This window comes from Crotalus tigris, unplaced genomic scaffold (genome assembly GCF_016545835.1).
Source record: "Crotalus tigris isolate CLP2741 ecotype Arizona unplaced genomic scaffold, ASM1654583v1 scf7180000024339.11422700, whole genome shotgun sequence".
NCBI classification, from domain to species: domain Eukaryota; kingdom Metazoa; phylum Chordata; class Lepidosauria; order Squamata; family Viperidae; genus Crotalus; species Crotalus tigris.
In genome coordinates this window covers 1,508,925-1,529,422 of record NW_024100509.1, presented here as the reverse complement: position 1 = coordinate 1,529,422, position 20,498 = coordinate 1,508,925, and the positions used below count along the sequence as shown (strand labels likewise).

Sequence of the window (20,498 nt, the reverse complement as noted above, 5' to 3'; positions counted from 1 at the left end):
GAACTACCTGTATAGCCTTTATTATATTTTTTTCTGCGTCAGTCAGAATGGTGTACTGTTGCAAGTGACAGTAACACTTCATGTAAGTTGTTATAATTTTATATATTTTAAATATGCATTCCCCCACCCCCAGTCAGTACTAGTTAAGATTGCAATTAGGTATTGAACTAGACCATTTCCTAAAGCAGCATTAACAATATACTGAATTGTAATTAAATCTCTCTAAATTGAATCTCTCTGAATCTTGTTCACTGGGCTTTTTCCACACATATTTTTAAAGTTCTGCTGCTGGTTTTCATAGATACCTCTATTGATCCGTCTGATTTCTATCCTACCACCACATCTTTATTTTAAAATTTAAGAGTGGAACCAGCAATAAGCCTCATAATGACATCTTATGAGAACTTATTAGTCTCATGCTACCCTGTAGCCACTGGCCTATTAATATTGCTACTTCTACCATGGGAAATAAATCAATGAACAATCTATTAAATAGTGTATGATCTTTCAAAACTTTTGATGTGTCAGTATTGTCAAACTGAGGGAGAACCTTGTTTTGCCCTTTGTCAGTTCCCATCACTAACCTGTGCTTCATTTAGAGCTTTAGCAAGTCCAGACTCTTCGACTTCGCACTTAGGAAAATAATGAGTATTTCAAGCTTAGGTTTAAGAAGGAACAAGGCAGAGACCTTTTGCTTGTGTTGCTTCAGCTGCATTCAAGAGGACTTAGCACAGATGGATTGTGCGTTACAAAATGTAACACATAATTCAAGCTGTCAGCTTAATCAGACTGTTTCCAGGAAGCAACCTGTAAAGAGAAAGACCCCTTGTTTGCTGACCCCTGATCCATAGCCTGCTGCATCATGTCATCCATTTTGCTTTTCTTTATTTATGTGTCCTTTCCTTCCCCTTCTTTTTATTAATGTATTCCCTTCAAGTGGCACCCTGGAAAGACCACCCAGAGGGAGGAGCACAATAGGGAATGACCTAGCTGAAATAGAGATTTTGTAAGACTTCAGCGCAATGAAAAGCCCCGTTGAACTGCCTGTGTGTTCTTACTGGTTCAGTGTGTATTGGTTTAAAACTCAAAACTTCACTCCCACACCATCTTCATTTTTCAGTGTTCACCCTTACTGTTATGGGAATCATTTTCAGTAACTGAAATATTTTACAGTGCTGTGTGAATCGTGCACACTATGCATTAAAGTTGTAAATATTTTAGAAGCTTGGTAGGATCTCTGAATATAGTTTTTGTACCATAGTTTATAGGCCAGCTGTGTGTTTGCTTTATAGAGTTCTGCTTGAACAAAGCTGGCAGTCTGAAATAAAAATCTGAATAGCTATTTACACCTCTATAAAAGGATTAGCAATACTCCATTGTTAAAATCCTTAAATCTTAATTTGCATCATTATAGAGGCATCCCGTTATTATAATTCCCCTTAAATCGCAGTTATGTTTTCCACCTGTAGGGATCCATTCGCTTTTTACATTCACATAGTTATACGTTTTGGTTGTTTTAAATTAAAAATAACCAAATGCTGAGCTGCTTCAAACAAAGTTTGCAATATCATTGCACTATTGGCCAAATGTGGCCCTAAAATTTATTAAGTTTCTTTGCTAATCATGTTATACATAGAAATAAACATTATCAGATAAATTACTTGTGCTACAATAGTCTAGCAGAACTTTTTATACACCAAACCAGGACAGTGTTTTACTAGTTACATGAATTCTGCAAACTTATGATATATAATCCAGACATGAAAACTTGAGCTATGGTTAATACAGGTCTGTATGTTTCATTCTTTTTTTCCCCCTTTGACATTTAGGGATTCCCAATATATACGATGCCAGCTTCCCGTTGCAAATTTCTTATCTCTGCTTTGTTGATTGCTGCTCGTGAAGATAAACCCTACACAATATGATAGTGTTGCCTCATACAACATTTATCACACTGTTGTGTCCCTATTTAAATGTCACAAAAAAGGGACGAGCAAAAGTATTTTCAGGTGATATAGCTCAATGCTTCTTGGTATAATGCAAAGAAGGCATATATATATATACAACGAAATTCAGCAAAAATGTTTCTACTTCCCCATTTATATTACTATGCCCTATTTTAATACCAATATTTTAGTAGATTGTTAAACAATATGTTCTTGCTACTGCATGAAATGCATTTTTTCTTATTTCTGCAGAGAATGTCTATCATTTGAAGGATTTTGTCATGTCTTAACTTTCATAGAAGAACTGGTGGCCAAAGTACCTTCTGAATGCCCGGCATTATACCGGAGAGAAACTGCTAATACAGCAGAACTAGAGAAGCTTATAAGGTCAAGGCTATTTTCATTTAATGTGAAATGTTAGCATGCTACCTATATAACTATTCTGATTGTGGTTTTGATAACGTCATCTGAATTTATTTTGGATTACTCCTCCACCACAAAAATCCTGGATTGTTCTCATTTCAAAATTGGTCTGTTTGGAAGAATAATGTAAAGATGTTTTAACAACGAGGCATGCATAGTATATTTCAGGGTTCATATGAAATGGACTTCAAATGATTAGAGCTCTTAAAAAAGGCTTTTCAGCACTTATAATTATCACTGATTTTGGAGAAAGAACAATATTATTTTGTTAAACTGGAGGAAGATAGGAAAGCACAGACTGGTGTGGCACCTTTCACTTCCCTCCCAAATTTGGGAACTCACTATAACATTTAGTAACTTTGCCTTCTATTTAAGGTAAATAATCTGTTTTTTGGAATGGTCATTCTTATTTAGTAATCTGTGGCTATGATCTCTTTATAACAACGTTGCAGGAACAATTTGATTGTTTTAAAGTCATTGATTCCTCATTAATATACTTTTAAAAAATTGTTAAATGGAAAGGACCTTATGTTTGGCAATGCAATTACGTTTTCATTATTCTGATTTATTTTGGTAGATTACAAGTCAGACCCAGAGTGTTTGCATTACCATACTCTAGTCCAGGATTCTTTTTTCCCTCATTCCTCCTAGGAATTGTTGAAAGAATTATTATATATTCTTCACACTTGACAGTATTGGCATTGCAGGCTCATAGTCTAGCTTTGCACGTGTTACCTTGAGGTAGTGAGCTCAGATCTTGAAACAGAAATGCTGACTATGAAAAAGATCCTAATATTAAACTTGTCACGTAATGTCGCATGATATATCAGAACTTTTCCCCATTGCCGGCACTGGGGTGGGTGCGGTTTCATCGTGACATGTCCAGCCCATGGGCTGGCACTTTGACACCCGTGGTCTATCACATTCTTCCACAAAGACTTTCATTTTACCCAGCTGTGTATCACAGTTATTTCTATTATTTCAGCTGGGTAAAATATCAGTTTCTTTGGTTTTTCGGGTGGTGCAGGTGAAGTAGTTGGTGCATGCATACACCTTGACCTATTCATATTTGATCAATATATTAATAATTTTAAATTTCATTGATAAAAATAGAATATTATTAACTACCTGTTTTTAAGTACCTGTTTTGTTTATAGACTCTGTAATAAAAGTGGCAATTTGGCACAAGAAAACTTTGATGCATGTCAAGCACTGGTCCTTTATCAACTTCAGAAATTATTGCAAAATACAATGAATGGATGCCTTTTACAAGATAGAATGCTTAATGACAAAAGGGAAAGACTGAATGAAGAACAAAGCAGGTATGATCACTTAATGTTCACAGAGTCATCATTCGTATAAATCACATGCTGTATATGATATGAAACCAAAGCACTTCAAGAGAGTTGCATGCATCAGGTTATAGTTTAACTATTCCAAATAAAGAAATTAAATATGTTTTATAGGACAATCCTGTACATGTTTACTTTGATGCAAGCCTCACTGAGTTCAGTGAGACTTATTCCCAGGTAAGAATGTATAGAATAGGAGATTTGAAAGGAAAGAGATGAATGGGAAAAAGAAAACCCTAGATAATAAGCAAAGAGCAATAGCTAAGACCAGGGCTAGGAAGCTTTCAGGTGTCTGAGAATACATAAAGTGTTAACTTAGGCTTTTGGCAGTGCATCTGTCAGCAAGTACATAGGTAAACACACATACACATATACCTAATCTATTACTAGCTCACTACTCTTAACACATAAAACGCCCTCAAATACATTATTACACATATAGTTCTCCTCAAATAGACTCATGTGAGAGAGATTGTGAGAAACAAACCTGGCAGAAGTTCAGTGTGCATGACAAGAGATAAGAGACAGCCCATGGGTGGGAGCTGAGGGAAGGAAATTTGGATTGTTGTATGCTGCCAAGAGTTGCTTTCTATGAGATGGACAATCATATACATTTGATGAATAATAAATATTTCTGAGATTCTGCCCTAATTGGTTTAACTATGTGTTCAGATTTCAAAATTATAGGCATTTTCATTTCTTGATTATCTACTCAAGCTTTAGTTGATAATTTACTTGAAAGTACAGATATGACCGTAACTGGGACCAGAAACTCCATTGTAGTCATAAAGTCAAAAATCATGGGACCATGCCAATTCTGGTTGTGGTTCTTAAGCAACTTTTTTTTGTTTGTTAAGCACGATGTCACATGACTGGGGTTTACAATTTCCTGCCAGTTTCCCCACTGACTATCTGTCCATGTTCCTGAATTAGTTTGTTATGCATTTTCCTATGTATTTGCTTTGCCTGAATGTTCTATAACAGTGGTTCTCAACATTTTTAATGCCGCGACCCCCAGCCGGTCGTAAGTCGAGGACTACTCAACCAGTCGTAAGTCGAGGACTACTCAATTGGTGCAGCACCGTTTGCAGAATGGGACTTTTGGTGGGCTCAGCAGGGCAGAGGCAGCCTGGACAATTCCTATTGGCTTTTGAAAGCCAATAGAATTAGACTCTATTCAAGAGAGTCTATTCTATTGGCTTTCAAAAGCCAATAGAATAAAAGGGAGTAGCACAGCTAAGGAAAAGGGGGGAAAAATGGTGGACTGTGTTGTTTGGCAACCCCCGTGAAATGGTTGTTCGACCCCAAATGGGGTCCCGACCCACAGGTTGAGAACCACTGTTCTATAAGCACTAGTTTCAATTCCCAGCTATTTCACCTCTTTCAAAAATTGTTCAACCTTTTTAGGATAAAATATGATATTTCTAGTCATTTGAATTATATAATTCAATCCAAAATAATATGTCAAAATATCTTAATGAATAATGTTCTCAGTTGTGATGGTATGTGGGAATGACCTTGGGAGACAGGAGGAAGATCCGCAGCTTGGACAACGTGATAAGAGACAGCTCAGTCTGCAGGTGGGGGGAAAACATGAGACGTGTTTCAAAAGGGACGACCCTCTTTACTTTTCTGGTGACTAAAAAGAGAGGATGGGAGAAATATTTTCAGTCTTGTAGGATTCTGTTCAATGTAACTTTACAGTAAAGATCATGCTGATGCTCCTGGTTGTGCTTCTGGTCTGGACTGCCTTGAAAGGCTAATACTAAGACTCTTGGGAAGACACCAAAAGATACAATAAATCAACTACCGATTGCATAACTGGATTACATAGCTATTAAGTGAATGGTAAAACTCTCAGTTTAGTTTTTGCCAGCCATGGCCTTTTTTGTGTGCATTGTATTTATATTCTGCCAAACTCAGAAGGTGAATCTTGGCAATGTACACCATAACACAAAAAAGATAGCAAAAAATAAAACAAAAAACACAATAAAAGCACAAACATCTCAATGACCTAATCAATCTAATTTCATTTTTCTATAAAAATCGTATTTCCCGAAAATAAGACCCAATCAGAAAATAAGCCCTAGCCTCATTTTAGCATGCTCCTAAAATAAGCCCCACCCCAAAAATAAGCCTGGGTTGGGCGTGGCCAGCAGGGGCCAATAGTATCCAACAACAGCCATAGCCCGTGCAGCACAGGTAAGTCCAAGCGCTATGACCACCAGACCATCCCTCCAAGCAGAGGCGCGGGGGGAGGCAGGAGATCCGGACATGCTTCGTGGCCACCTGGCTCGCAGGATGCACCAGCAGCAGGCTAAGCAAAGGCACAGGGGGTGAGGCAGTACATCCGGATGCACTGTGCAGCTGCCTGGCTTGTGGGAGGCTCACATGGCAGCACCAGCAGTCGGCAGAGGCACAGAGGGGGAGGCAGGCGATCCTGACATGCTGCCCACTCCATCCCAACGTCTTTCAGCTTCCCATGGCTGTGCTGAGGCAGGAGACCACACAGTACATCAGGATCCCCTGCCCTCCCTCCTGTGCCTCTGCCTGCTGCTGATACCACCGTGTGACCCTCCCATGAGCCAAGCAGCCACGTGGTACATCCGGATCACCTGCCTCCCCCCTGTACCTCTGGCTCTGCCTGCTGCCGATGTTGCTACATGAGCTTCCCATGAGCAAGATGCCCACGCAGCGCATCCGGATTGCCTGCCTCCGCCTGCTGCTTGGACAGTAATCAACTCACAGGATGCGCAGCCCGAGAGTGTGCCAGCCAAAAGGCCAATGGGCTATGGCTGCTGCTGGACACTGTCAGCCGCCGCACGCTTGCTACCTCTTATGTGCACACTGGGGGGGGGGGGATGCCCGACTGGGATGATTCCATATTTTATTCCATATTTCAGTTCTATATAAACAATATCTCATTGGGCAAAACTTTTTGGCTATAACATAGAATTAGAAAAATGGCAAAAGTTATGGGAGAGAAACTACAAATTAACAATGTCAACTTCATATAAAGAATATCTGTATAAAATGTTTTATAGATGGCACCTGCCGCCAGCAAGATTAGTAAAAATGTTTAAAAATATGTCAGATAGATGTTGGAAATGTAAACATAACATAGGCACATTTGGTGGACATGTGGTAAGGCAAAGGCCTATTGGAGAAAGATAAATATGTGGTTAGAAAAAATATTGGGTGAACAAGTGGATTTTAAACCTGAACTTTTTTTACTAGGTATTATGCCTGAAAAGACTAATAAGCAGAAATTATATTTAATCTTACACATTACTACAGCAGCGAGAATAATTTTTGCACAATACTGGAAGAATGAAGGATTGCCATCAGAAGAAGAAACAATCAGGAAAATATTGGAATGTACAGAGATGGACAGATTAACTATGAGGTTGAAAGATAAAGAAGATATAGACTACTATCAAATTTGGAACCTATTTTATTCTTGGCTAGAGGAAAGAATGAAGGATTAGGAATTGAACATATATTAGCATAGCAAACTCCAGACAACTTGTTGATTGGAAAAATTAACATATGTTGATAAAAAAAACAATAAAATCTTTATAAAAAAAAACAAAAACAATATCTCATGTCAACTGAGCTGTTTTTGAGCATTTTAAGTGAAAACTTTTTTTCTGTTTTATCTAGATCTGAATTGACTTCTTATTTTACTAAGATTTGGGAACGTTTAAGCAAACATATCTTATTCTTGCAAAAGCATCACATTTTACTCAGACAAGAAGTGAAAGACATATTTGGTACCCTATTGATTTTGGAGAATCATAAAGAAGAAAGCCCGGTCAGTATGTTACTTAACCTCTTGCGTAGTTGGGTAATGCCAGGGAATGACATCTGGTGAATGATTTTCAGATGAAGAAATTGTATTTATGTATGTATAGTAATAATTTTACATATAGATCATATTATGTGCTTGCTGAGAAGACTTTTTTGGCATCTAGCTGATTATTTTCTGAAAGATGTATGTCTTTATTACGTTTAATTCATAAAGTTATCTGACATGTGAGATGCTGAAGTAAAAACATAACTACCCAGAAAATCTTTAACAAAATACTTTGATGTGAGCTGCATATGAAAAAATGTAAACAATCGTGCATCTCGATCGTTCCCTGGGCCAGGTTACACTCGCGGCCCATCCAGTGGTGTCTGCTCCCCTATCAAAAGCAGGGAACAAGCACTTCCACCCAAGAAGTAAGGATTCCACCACACATCTTACACTCCCTCAGATGGTGGCTCTCTCCAGCCATGACCAGAGGGTCTCTTTTCAAGGAGCCCAGGCGGCTCACGGTCACGACGGACGCCAGTCTGTTCGGCTGGGGAGCACACTATCAGTCTCAATGGGTCCAAGGGAGGTGGTCTCGGGCGGACCTGAGACACAGCATCAACTGGCTGGAACTCAGGGCCATACACCTGGCCCTCCGCCACTTTCGCCACAGCATAGCGAAACAGCATGTACTCGTCCTTATGGACAATGTGTCAGCAAAGGCCCATGTGAACAGGCAGGGGGGCACCTGGTCCCGGGTGCTCCTGGCCGGGGCGAAGCAGCTGGGCTCCTGGGCAGAGACCAACCTCGCCTCGCTCAGGGCAGACCACATCTCGGGGGAGGCAAACAAGAGGGCAGACTTCCTGAGCAGGTCAACAGTGGACCACTCGGAATGGCGTCTGCACCCGAGGCTATTCAGGGAAATCACTCATAGATTCGGTCTCCCCATCATAGACCTGTTTGCCTCCAGGACAAACACGCAGCTCCCACAGTTCCTTTCGCAGTTTGCAGTACCCAGTTCGGGGGGCAGAGGGAGTAGATGCCCTCTGGACCTCATGGCCAGATGGTTTACTCTATGCCTTTCCGCCCCTTCTCCTCCTCCCAGTGGTCACCCGCAAGCTCCTATATGAGAAGGCAGAGGTCCTCCTGGTAGCCCCTTACTGGCCGCGGAGACCCTGTTTCGCCGACCCCGTCGGTCTTTCCCAATCGCGTCCTTGGAAAATCCCCCCAGGCAGGATATCACTGATCCAGGGGGACCTGACTCATCCAGACCCTCAATGGCTCCAGTTAGCCATTTGGCACTTGAACGCAGGATCCTGATCCAGGAGTCCTGTTCGCCAGGGGTCATTGATATAATTCAGGCATCCCGTAGACCAGCGACGAACCGCATTACGAGGCCACATGGCAGAATTTTTGCCGGTGATGTTCCACTCGTCAACTACCTTTATCGAGATTGACCATCCCAAACATTCTGGACTATTTGTTGAAGGGACTGAATAAGGGATTGGCACCTAATACCTTGCGTAGGCAGGTGGCGGCCCTCTCTACCTTGCTGTCTTGCAACAATGTTAGTTCTCTGGGGCAACACCCCTTGATCTGTTCCTTTCTCAAGGGAGCTACAAATACCAAGCCACCTGTGGTCCACAGGTATCCCACGTGGGAATTACCTAGGGTCCTTCAGGCTCTTACCAGGGCTCCCTTTGAGCCACTCAGTTCATGCGACATGAGGTCCTTATCCCTCAAGGTCACCTTCTTGGTGGCCATTACTTTGGCCCGGTGCATCTCTGAGATGGCGGCCCTCGGTCAGGGAAGATCTGTGTATCTTCCACTGGGATTGGGTCACTCTTCATTTAGACCCCATCTTTGTTCCCAAAGTTAATTCTCTGTTTCATAGGACCCAGGACATCGTCCTTCCTGATTTCTGCCCCAATCCGTCCCATGAGCTGGAACGTCAATGGCATTCTCTGGACGTCCGACGGGCTCTCTGTTATTACATTAAACGGACGGCCTCCTTCCGTAGCTCCGAGGCTCTTTTTGCCTCCTTCTCACCTTCTTCCAGGGGTCGGAAGGTCTCGGCCTCCACGATCAGTTGTTGGATAAGAGCTTGCATTGCGGGGGCATACCAATCCAATTCCTTGCCAATTCCGCCCCATGTCACAGCCCACTTCACCCGCAGTGCGGCCGCCTTGGCGGCCTGGGCCACGCAGGCTTCAATCGAGGAATTATGTAAGGCAGCCACATGGTCTTCCCCGTCACCATTCATACGGCACTGCAAACTGGACAGATACGCTTCCGCTGAGGCATCCTTTGGCAGGAGGGTCCTCCAACTAGTGGTGCCCTGCAAAACGGTTCCAAACTTGCCTGCTTTCCTCCCGTAAGGACAGTGGGCTTTGGTACGTCCCATTAGTGGATTATCCATCTCCAGTGCTGGAGAAGGGGCGTTGTCTTACCTGAACGCCATTTCTCAGCACGGAGATGGATAATCCACATCCACCCAATTAGGTCCTTAGGCCTAGGGTCTGTTCTGTGAGCCAACACGTCATGCTGTCAGTCAGTCAGCTGCGTCCTCGTCGAAAACTGGGGCAAACAGGCCCAGGACAGGCGTGGCAAGTTTGGCTGACTTGATCTGATTGGGCAGGAGGATTAAGTTAACCCATTAGTGGATTATCCAGGTAAGACAACGCCCCTTCTCTCATGAATCCTTTTATATGTGGTGCTTTTCTGATAGTGAAAATATAAATATTAACTTCAGCCAGGATAAAAATACCCTGTTGATCTCTGGATATTCTGAAGTTCCTTGTGGAACTTGTCTATTCTTTCGGAATGATTTTGACAGGATAGCTATTCTTGAGAAAATTCATTATTTTAAATCTCCACTTTCCTGGACCAATTAAGTCCCAGAACTTTTGAAATAAGACTGTATCCATTTCAAGACAATTAGGCATCACATACTTTTTTAATGTGAATCTTCAGAAATTCATTTTGGGTGAATGATCATTGGGGTGAAAAGAACCAGATTTTGAGAGATTGATATCAGGCAAGATTGTTTTTGCCCTCATTGTTTAAAAAAATACCCACACAACTGCCCCAGTTATCATTTTAATGGCATTGATTGAACAATTGCTTTTTTCATACAGGCGCATTGCTCAGTAGATGACTTTTTTATGAGATAAATAAAACAAGCAGCAAACTTTACTTTAATTTGCTCAAGTCACTCCTTTTATTTATCAGTAAGATCCTTATAACATTCATTGGAGTTCTTGGTGCTCTCTAAGCTTGGTTGTTTGTTTGCAGACATATAATGGACTGTGTGGGTGACCTTGGGGGATGAGGAAGAGAGATGCCGCCTAAGAAACAATCAGACAAGAGAGGCAGGCATTCCTGATGGATTAAGGCTTAGGAAGGCTCCTCCCTTATTGTTCAGAGGGATAAAAGTGGCAGTGGAAAGTTTATACCTTCATAGTGGCAAGATTTTATCAATGTAGCCTTATCATAAGTAAGAATTAGCTCATCTAGTTGTGTTTCCTGTCTGGTTTATCTGGGAGATAAACGTGTTATTACCCAACTAGTAACATCATTAGTGCTGCAATCATTTTAGTGGTATTCTGCAATAATATGCCCCAATTCAGAAAATACAAGGAGGCTAATACTTTACTCCAGAACTGTATCCATTTTGAAAAAGATCTTGTTGAGATAGTAAATGGCTGTATTTGCTTACATCTCTTTTATCAGAAATGGCTAGTTTTTGCTTTTTCTAGGGCTATTACTAACATCTGGAAACCAGAATAATCCAAGTATCTCCTGAATGTTCAGACTCAGACATTGGTATCAATTAGTAACAAGTGTTTTACAGATCTGGAATAGTTCTATGCACATTATTCAAGTGCTTTATGAATATTCTGCACAGGCCAAAGCAATTCTTCAGGAAGATCTCTGAGCTTCTTCACAACATTGAGGAATGGATTGTGAGGCATGCTTTGGCAAACAATTTACACCAACCTAAAACTAATGAATGTTGGTCTCATTAGGTCTTTGATGAGCAATTGATGTGAGGGACTTGTAGACTTTCTGAAAGAACAGTAATAATGAGATCTCAATTTTCAGAATTCTCACACAAATAAAAATGTCAAACCAATACAATGTCTATTGGTTAATTAATTTCAAGATATATTAAGGCAGGAGCTGAGAGAAGCTCATTTCAGAATTCGCATTTACTATTGTAATTCTGCAAAAATATTGGAATAATTTTTTTAAATACTGTTTTATTTCTTTTGCTTTAGACTTCTCCAGTGTTCAAAGACTTTGTAGATGATTGTGAAGACAGATCATTTTCCTGTAGTGATAAAACCTCCTATAATTCACGAGCGAAAAATAGCCCAGAAAAGCAAGGTAAACATTCAGAATATAGAGAGTAAAGAAAATAATATTCTGTAAAACATATATTTTTGCATAGGAGAATAAAGACTTAGAAATATATCTGTAATTTGTTAGCAAAGAAGAAACAGATTAATCCATGTTTTAGAAGGAAAGTCTCTTACTAAGAAAAGGGTTTGTTGGGTTTTATGATAAATTTATCTGCTGAAGGAAATAATTTTGGAAATGGAAGATGATGATGTGCTCAGCAAAGGCCATAGGAAACAAACAATTAGAATTTATAAATAGTCCTCGACTTACAACCAAAAATGGGACCGGGACTTCCTTTGCTAAGGGATGCTGTTGTTAAGTAAGTCTTGCACCATTTTATGATCTTTTTTTGCGTGGTCATTAAGCAAATCACACAATCATTAAGCAAATCCAGCTTCCACCATTGACTTTGCTTATTGGAAACCTCTGGAAGATCTCAAATGATGATTACATGACTCTGGGACCTGCAACTGTTGTAAATATATACAGGTTGCCAAGCACCCAAATTTTGATCATGTGACCAAGGGACACTTTGATGGTTGTAAATGCAAGAACCAGTTGTAAATCACTTTTTTTCAACACCATCGTAATGTCAAATGTTTGTTAACAAATGATCATAAGTCAAGGACTATCTGTAGACTCATTTACATAGTACTCATAAGCAATCATTGATCGATTACTTTAGTAGAATTTTATCATTTTAAGAGCCTTGGTGAGGCAGTGCTTAGAATACAGTATTGCAGTCTAACTCTGCCCACAGCCAGGAGTTCAGTCCTGACTGGCTCAAGGTTACCTCAGCCTTCCCTCCTTCCAAGGTCGGTAAAATGAAGACCCAGATTGTTGGGGGCAATATGCCGACATTGCAAACTGCTCAGAGAGTGCTGTAAAGCACTATGGACTAGTATGTAAGTCTAAGTGCTATTGCTATTGCTATCATTAAAAGAGAGGCAATGATTTAAAATAATTATCTAGATCTAGTTTGTCTGTGTGTCTGTGCCTGTGTCTGTGTATTCTCTTGGGATTAATAGCGAAGTTGGTTAAGTTTTGCTGGCACGTTTTTGCTGACTTTAAATACAGAGCCTCAAGATAAAGTTGCTGCTTTCTCTGGCAAATAAACAGAGAGTAACAGCGTATTTTACTGAAGTTCACAGTAGGATCCTTTGTAATGAACTGTAATGGACAGTTTAGATCAATAAATAAGAGATGACAAAAAATGAAAAAGTAAAGGGAATGGGACTTGAAAAGAAAACAAAGTGGTCTGATCACTGTGAGTTTGAAATGTGTTTCATTATTGTTTGTATTCACATACAAAAATCACAAACTGGTGTGAAGATGAGAGTAACCCCAAAAACTTCCTAGAAAAGGTTAATATTACAGGTTAAAGTAATAGCTGTATAATGGGCTCAAATGTGGTGTTTACCTTTATTATACAATAAAACATTGCATTTCAGTGGCTTGTGAATTACTCTCATTCTGAATAAATCCAGCTACTACATTCTGGGTTCAGACATAAAATGCAAGAACATAAGGTCCACGCTTATGTCATGCCCGCTTTAAGTCTTTGTAATTGTGTTATATGTTTTAAGCCTTGTGAATATTTATCATTTTAGCCTTTCAGGTCTTGGTATCGGTCTTACAAAGGTCAGTCACCATGGGGAAGAATCAGTAATTATATGGCAAACTACACGTTCCTGATTTGATTCTTTTCTTTTCAGCAGTAATTGAACGTGTATCATTAGAGTAAGAGCACAGGAAAAAGTGCCAGACAAAAGCAGGATTTTTGACTCAGAAAGCATTTTGATAATTTAAAATATTTTGCAATAGGATCTTATCAGAACCTGTTACAGTCTCTTTCTGGTAACGGTATTATGTTTGTTTAAAAAGAATGTGAAATATAGCATGGCAGATTCTTCTTCTCATTTTTTCTTTTATGTGTGCATGCAAGTTTGTAGTGTATATTGGTACCTGTAAGAAATGCAGATCTGTAGTCAACATTTTACAATCCTTTCCTTTTTTAAAAAAGAAACAAACTGCACGTAAATATAGAAATATGTAACCGTGTGTCAACAAGTAGCATGGAGAAGTTGAAGGATAAATATTAAAAGCTACAGTATTGGATTTTTTAAAAAATATGAAAAGTGCTTTAATATTTTCATGTATATTTCTGTTTAGCTTTTTTTAAAAAAAACTGTAGGACAAGTTCTACAGTCATCAGCTGGAATTCTTTTAACAGTGTTAAAGAGGTCACTAAACCAATGCAGTAAACTCTTGATTACCTTCTATAAAGAATAATGTTCTGACTTTATTAAAGGTCATCAAAGAAGATTGGTATAGATTTTTTTCCATTAGCTGACAGAAAAAGGTACAATTTCCAATTTTCATGAACATCTACCAAACTGGAGAAATTCAGATTTTTCCAGTCAATGCCTTTTGTACTGTTTTTCCTCAATGTGAGGAAAATTGTGATAAAATTCTAATATTTAATAAAAGCCATAGTCTAGGTAAAAGTGCCATGTTCACCTCCCCTGACAAAATTTTAAACCCCAATTGATAAATGTATTCTCATATGATGTAAACAAAGGAAGGTGCTCATTCTCATAACTATCAACTTATTGGTGTTGTCCTTATAATTCATTTTTAATTTTTTTCTTAGTACAATTGTATGATTATATCTTTGGAACAGGAATAAGTTTTAGCTTATCTTGAACAGAAGCTAGCTTTCTTCTGGGGGACTAAGGGGTCCATTTGCTCCTACATCTACTGGGTATTTTATGTCTACAAGTACACACACGCACCAGAAGCTTTTTTTTTAATTTGGCTGCTTTTATCATAAATTGCTAATAAAACTAATACTGGATTCCCACATTACATTAGGCCATGAGTTGTTTAACCATAAATTATTAAATAAATATTTGACTGGGATTGGAAAACATGTAATCATCCAATGTAAAATAATAATATAATATAAATAGTTAACTGGCTGTGGCCTAGAACAACAGGCCATTAATAAACTTCCTTCAAGGTTTTGAGAGTTGGATTAGAAACTTTCCATTCTGAGACACTCAAGGATGGTCATCTAGACCACTTTAAAATGACAACTTCAAGCAGCAGTGGGAAAAAGGCGCAAAACTTTTATAGTGGTGCTCATAAGTGAAAACAGAAAACAGGAAGGAAGAGAAACCAGTAGAACTCCCCAAAGTTAGTTTGTTTTTCTGAAATCACTGTGAGGAAAAGAATAGAAGATGGTAATCATTGTGATCAGGAATAAAATGAAACACAGCACTCACTCAGTAGCACTTTGACCGCCCAAGATTTTCCTACAGGCCAAAGGGACCCTTTGAATCACAGACAACTACTTACACCATCTGTTACTGACCAAAACAAAGTACATGCCTCTTCAGTAAAAGGCCAAGAGGACAGTAGTGATGCTGATGCTGCCTTATTTTCTACAGATGGAGCTCATCTTAATGAATCTGTGGCTGTTGGGCGTTTCATAAATAGACCATCCACCTGGTCCATCTCCAAGGGAGAGAAACATCTAGCAGTCTGATTATATAGCCACAAAACAAATCTGGGGTGCAAGTCCAACAAGAGTAACTCTGCTCTTCGACTTGTGATTAAATACACCGCCCAGCACATTGGCTTTTTCAACTAGGAAACAGAATGAGTGATTAGATGATTAATGCTTGTGGCTAACCTCACTTAAAAAGAAAAAAAATGGATTCTTGAAGCATCAGATCCTTGTTGCTACTGATTTGCAAGCGATACTGCTCAAGAACCTAGAATCTAGAATAGATTGCTCAAAGCTTTTAGAGCAGTGGTTCTCAACCTGTGGGTCGGGACCCCATTTGGGGTCGAACAACCATTTCACGGGGGTCGCCAAACAACGCAGTCCGCCATTTTTTTCCCCCTTTTCCTTAGCTGTGCTACTCCCTTTTATTCTATTGGCTTTTGAAAGCCAATAGAATAGACTCTCTTGAATAGAATCTAATTCTATTGGCTTTCAAAAGCCAATAGGAATTGTCCAGGCTGTCTCTGCCCTGCTGAGCCGCCAAAAGTCCCATTCTGCAAACGGTGCTGCAAGTTGTCTGCAGCGAAGGCGAGCTGTCTGGAAGTTTCCACCCCTCCCTGCTGAGCAACTACTAAAAATGTAAGTAAAAGAGGGCCAGGGGTGGGAGGTGGGAGGCCAGCGGGCGCAGGGAGGGTTGCTGGCGTGCGTGGGGCCCAGCAGGTGCCTTATCTCCCTTGGGCTGGGCCAGCTGGTGGTCCAGCCGGTGGTCGCCCTGCTCCGTCTCTGCCGCGCAGGGGGCGGCACCTCGCATGCGCAGCGCTCCTGGGCAGGGAAAGTCCTCGACTTACAACCAGTAGGGTAGTCCTCAACTTACGACCGGTTTAGTCCTCGACTTACGACCAGTTGTTTAGTCCTCTACTCACGACCGGGTGGGGGTCGCGGCATTAAAAAGGTTGAGAACCACTGTTTTAGAGGCAGGTAGAATGATAGAATGATCTGTGTCACAGTGATCTCGTCTCGTTTTAACTTGCTCTTTAGAGGTTACCGCTTCAGTGGGGAGAAAACTGTGTGATGTCATGCTGGCCTCATGGTCACAGAATGCCTTGGACAGCTCTAGCTCAACCGCTCTTGAAACGGAAATGAGTGCCACCCTTTATATTTGGTTATGATTCACTGAGTAAGATCCGCAGAGACCCCTTTCCTTTTCCTTAGAAATTATAGACAGAATAATATATTTCACATGGATTTTGTGAAAATTTACTCTCTATAATTGGTCTTCTTATAAAATAAGATTTGTTGGATCTTCTAGACATGTTGTTAAATGTGAAATCTGAAACAATCAAGTATCCAACATATAGAGTGAACTTTCTTTCTGCCTAGGATGCAATTATAAAATATGTTTATAAAAATGTCATGAAAGTTCCAGTTTTTCCTCTGTTTATGCATAGAAGATATTGGCAAGAAAGTTCAGAGCAGTCAGGTGGTTCTACTGACTGAGTTGGGTAGTGCATGAATAAAATAGAATAGAAAAAACATGCCGTGTCTTCAAGTTTTACTGAAGTTTGTACTGCTTGCCCACTTTTTCTAACCATCCCTGTAACAGTGGCAACTGCAGAGAGGTCATTTTCTACATTTAAATGTATGCAAAAAGCAACTTGTCCCAAGCATGGCAAATCTGTTGGTGTTCTCAACTGAGAATGAGTGTACCATATTCCTAAGATAATAAGTGTAGCTGCTAAAGAAAAGATGTGAAAGAAAAACATTTGAGGGAACCTTTGCAACTTTGCACCTTGACCCCCACCTGCACACAGCCAAGGATGATGATGTCAGGGCCCAATCGGTGACCCACCTCGGTTATACAAGATGTGCTGGCTCTGAGGTCACAATAACACAAATAGAACATGGTTGCTCTGGCTAGCATGTTGCACAGCTCAGAGAGGAGGGAGACAGGAGAGACAATCATCTGCTTTGTGCCATTGCCCTGACTGTCTGGATGGAAGGTAAGTTACTGTGCTATGGTTTGATTTTTAAAGATTTTGTTTGGCTTGTTGACTTAATAAGCTGTTTATTATTATGGTACTTGGTGCATGTTCTTGGTCTCAGTCTGCATTTAAAAATGTAACATTGTTTTGATTTGGTTGATGGTTGATAGATCTTTATCCTCTGTATACATGCTCTTAGTCTCAGTTTGTATCATATTGGATCCCCTTCCACTTAGCTGCAATGTAAGGATAATACAGTTGTGTTTTATGGAAAAATAGCAACAGGTCGGTTGTATTTGTGTAGATTGCTACGAAAATTGGATATTGCACTATATTATAATGTAGTTTAGTAGTGATATTATTTAGATATCTTCATAATAACTAAATGAATTATATCAATTTCCCTCCTCCCCCCCCAAAAAAAACCCTGAAAATATTGTGGATTGTAGAAGCAACCTAAAAATAGCTCTTGAGGACTAAGTATCTATCTTTGTGTTCAAAGCTGAATATTAATGATATAGAAGGCATTTTAAAATATAGGTTAGAATTTTTAAAATACACTTGCTAAATGTGGAATACTAAGTTTCAAGTGAAAATGGCCTTTTGAAGGCATTTAAGAGAGAGAGAAATTGAGAACAGAATTATGTACTCAGATCAAATATGTTGTCATTCTTTCCACTACTGATATTTTTATTTTTACTGCAGTATTTTGAAAAGACTGAACATGCGAACATTCATTAACATGTTAGTATAGTTATTTTTTCATAATTTTATTTCATAGCTTGAAATTACTTTTTTAAAATTGGAATATCTAATTTTTTCCATAGACATAAAGAAATGTGCATGTTCAAAGAAAACCTGGAACGGTAATAACGTTTAATACAAATGCCAGATGTGTAGAAAGATGTGTATAAAAACTTTGTGTGCATGCATATGTGTTTTTAAGAGAAAGCAAGTGTGCATCTATTTATAGAACTGACATAGCAGTCTCCCAATTTTTAATCAGGCTTTTCAGTCAGGAATTATTGAAGAAGTTGGGAGATGAAACTTCTCATGCCTATATAACCATAGTAATAATATTTTTCAAGATTATTTTCATGTAAGAAATAAAGGGAGTGTGCACTTTTTTGTACCATTCGATTATTTTTACACAAAGGGACATATGTTCTCTCTTAAATGCTAATTATTGCAGTATAAATTATTTGGAAGAATTGATAGCTAAGTATTTGTACTGCCCTATCAATGAATATGTTTGGTCACTTAATCACTTAATGGTGTTTCCCCTTTCTAGAGTGTTTGAAATTATTATGGTTAAGAAGTGGCAGCACTAGAACTGATTTTTTTTCACTGTTTTCAGAGCATGATAATTATAAGCAAAATTCTTACTCTAAGATGCATTCATAATTAAAAATAGGAATGTTAAATTGTTAGCTGAAGAATTTCTGCTGCTTGTTCACTCTTTGGAAAAGGTAATACTGTACTATAAAAGAAAACCTTCAGGATTTCAAAGACTATTGGATGCTCAAAGGAACCAGTTGCTGTTTTGTGATAGCCGTGTCTAGATTTTGAAGGAGTAATGTAGACAGTTTCTTTGTATTATTGAGAAGGTAAAATCCCTTTTTATCTACTTCAACTGCAGCACCACCTAGCGTCTGATAATCATGTTTTATCATTTTGGAAAAAGAAGTTTACATTTAGATAAGATAAATCAGATCAGGAAACAGATTCTATAGGAAGTGTAGAACTACACTTTATTGAAATAGTAATGTGTAGCCTCTTTCAATAAAATGTACATGTAGTCTTCAACTTGCAATAGTTCGCAAACAGTGACCGTTTGAAGTTACAATGGCACTGAAAAAAGTGAGTTATCATTTTTTACACTTATGACCGTTGCAGCATCCCCCTGGTCATGTGATTTGTATTTGGATGCTTGACAATTGACTCGCATTTATGATGGTTGCAGTATTCCATGGTCATGTGATCCTCTTTTGCAACCTTCTGACAAGCCAAGTCAATGGGAAAACCAGATTCATTTAACAACCATGATACTGCATTGATTCACTTAACAAATGTGGCAAGAAAAGTTGTAAAATGGGGCAAAACTCACTTAACAAATTTCTTACTTAGCAACATAAATTTTGGGCTCAATTGTGGTCATACGTTGAGGACTACCTGTAGTAGTCTTCCTGTAGAAATCCATTTTCTAATCTGGTCTATCTTGAAGTGCTGACACCACTTCAGATAAATAGACAAATTCAAGAGTATTGGAAAAACCATATTTTTGTATACTACTACTACTGCTGCTTCTACTACTACTACTACTACTACTACTACTACTACTGCTAATAATAATAATAATAATAATAATAATAATAATAATAATAATAATAATAATAATAAAGTTGGAAGGGATCTTCGAAGTCATCTAGTCCAACCCCCTGCTCAGGCAGGAAACCCTATACCATTTCGGACAAATGGCTGCCCAGTCTCTTCTTAAAAACTTCCAGTGTTGGAGCATTCACCGCTTCTGGAGTGATTGGGATGCACCAAAGGAGCAGACTCTGGGATCCTGGGAAAACATGGGTTGAATAGTTTTGCAAAAATAATTCTTTACTGCCAGTGCCTGGCTTCAAGCAGAATGAATGCAGCTTGAAAGATCTTGCTCGATAACATCAGGAATGTAATAGGAAATAAAAGATGGAGAAGTGAAATTTAGTCAGCCAGGGCATTATTATAAATTGTGGAACAGAGTTATGTGCTGGCTAAAGAAAAAAAATAGAACAAATATGCCAAGAATTTTGTTATAGAGAACATGCAGTTAAAATATAAGTATAATGATAAAATGAATATTTTGGAATAATGAAATATAAAAAGCAATAGACCAACTCCCAAAGAGGAAAAACGCATAAAACAGCAACAACTTTAATGGTGAAGAGAGAGATAATCCAATTTGTTTTGTCACTGCTGGCCAAAAGACACAATGGCCCTGTGTTAAATACAGTTTAGTCTCTTGGAGCTATGTTGCATCTCCAGGTAGAGCTGTGAAAACTCAACTGTGCACCTGATAAAAGTTGTTACCAATCA

The 20,498-nt window shown here is 39.1% G+C and overlaps 1 protein-coding gene across 5 annotated transcripts in view; it reads left to right on the top strand.

The window, feature by feature from the left end:
• KIZ (kizuna centrosomal protein) overlaps positions 1-20,498 on the top strand; it is a 66,583-nt gene that overhangs the window by 25,910 nt on the left and 20,175 nt on the right. For all 5 annotated transcript variants that reach the window (XM_039325973.1, XM_039325972.1, XM_039325976.1 and 2 more), the window contains 4 exons: positions 2,199-2,333; positions 3,527-3,691; positions 7,385-7,535; positions 11,798-11,906. In XM_039325973.1, the coding sequence (XP_039181907.1) occupies positions 2,199-2,333; positions 3,527-3,691; positions 7,385-7,535; positions 11,798-11,906 (560 nt within the window). The remainder of the gene's footprint in view (positions 1-2,198; positions 2,334-3,526; positions 3,692-7,384; positions 7,536-11,797; positions 11,907-20,498) is intronic.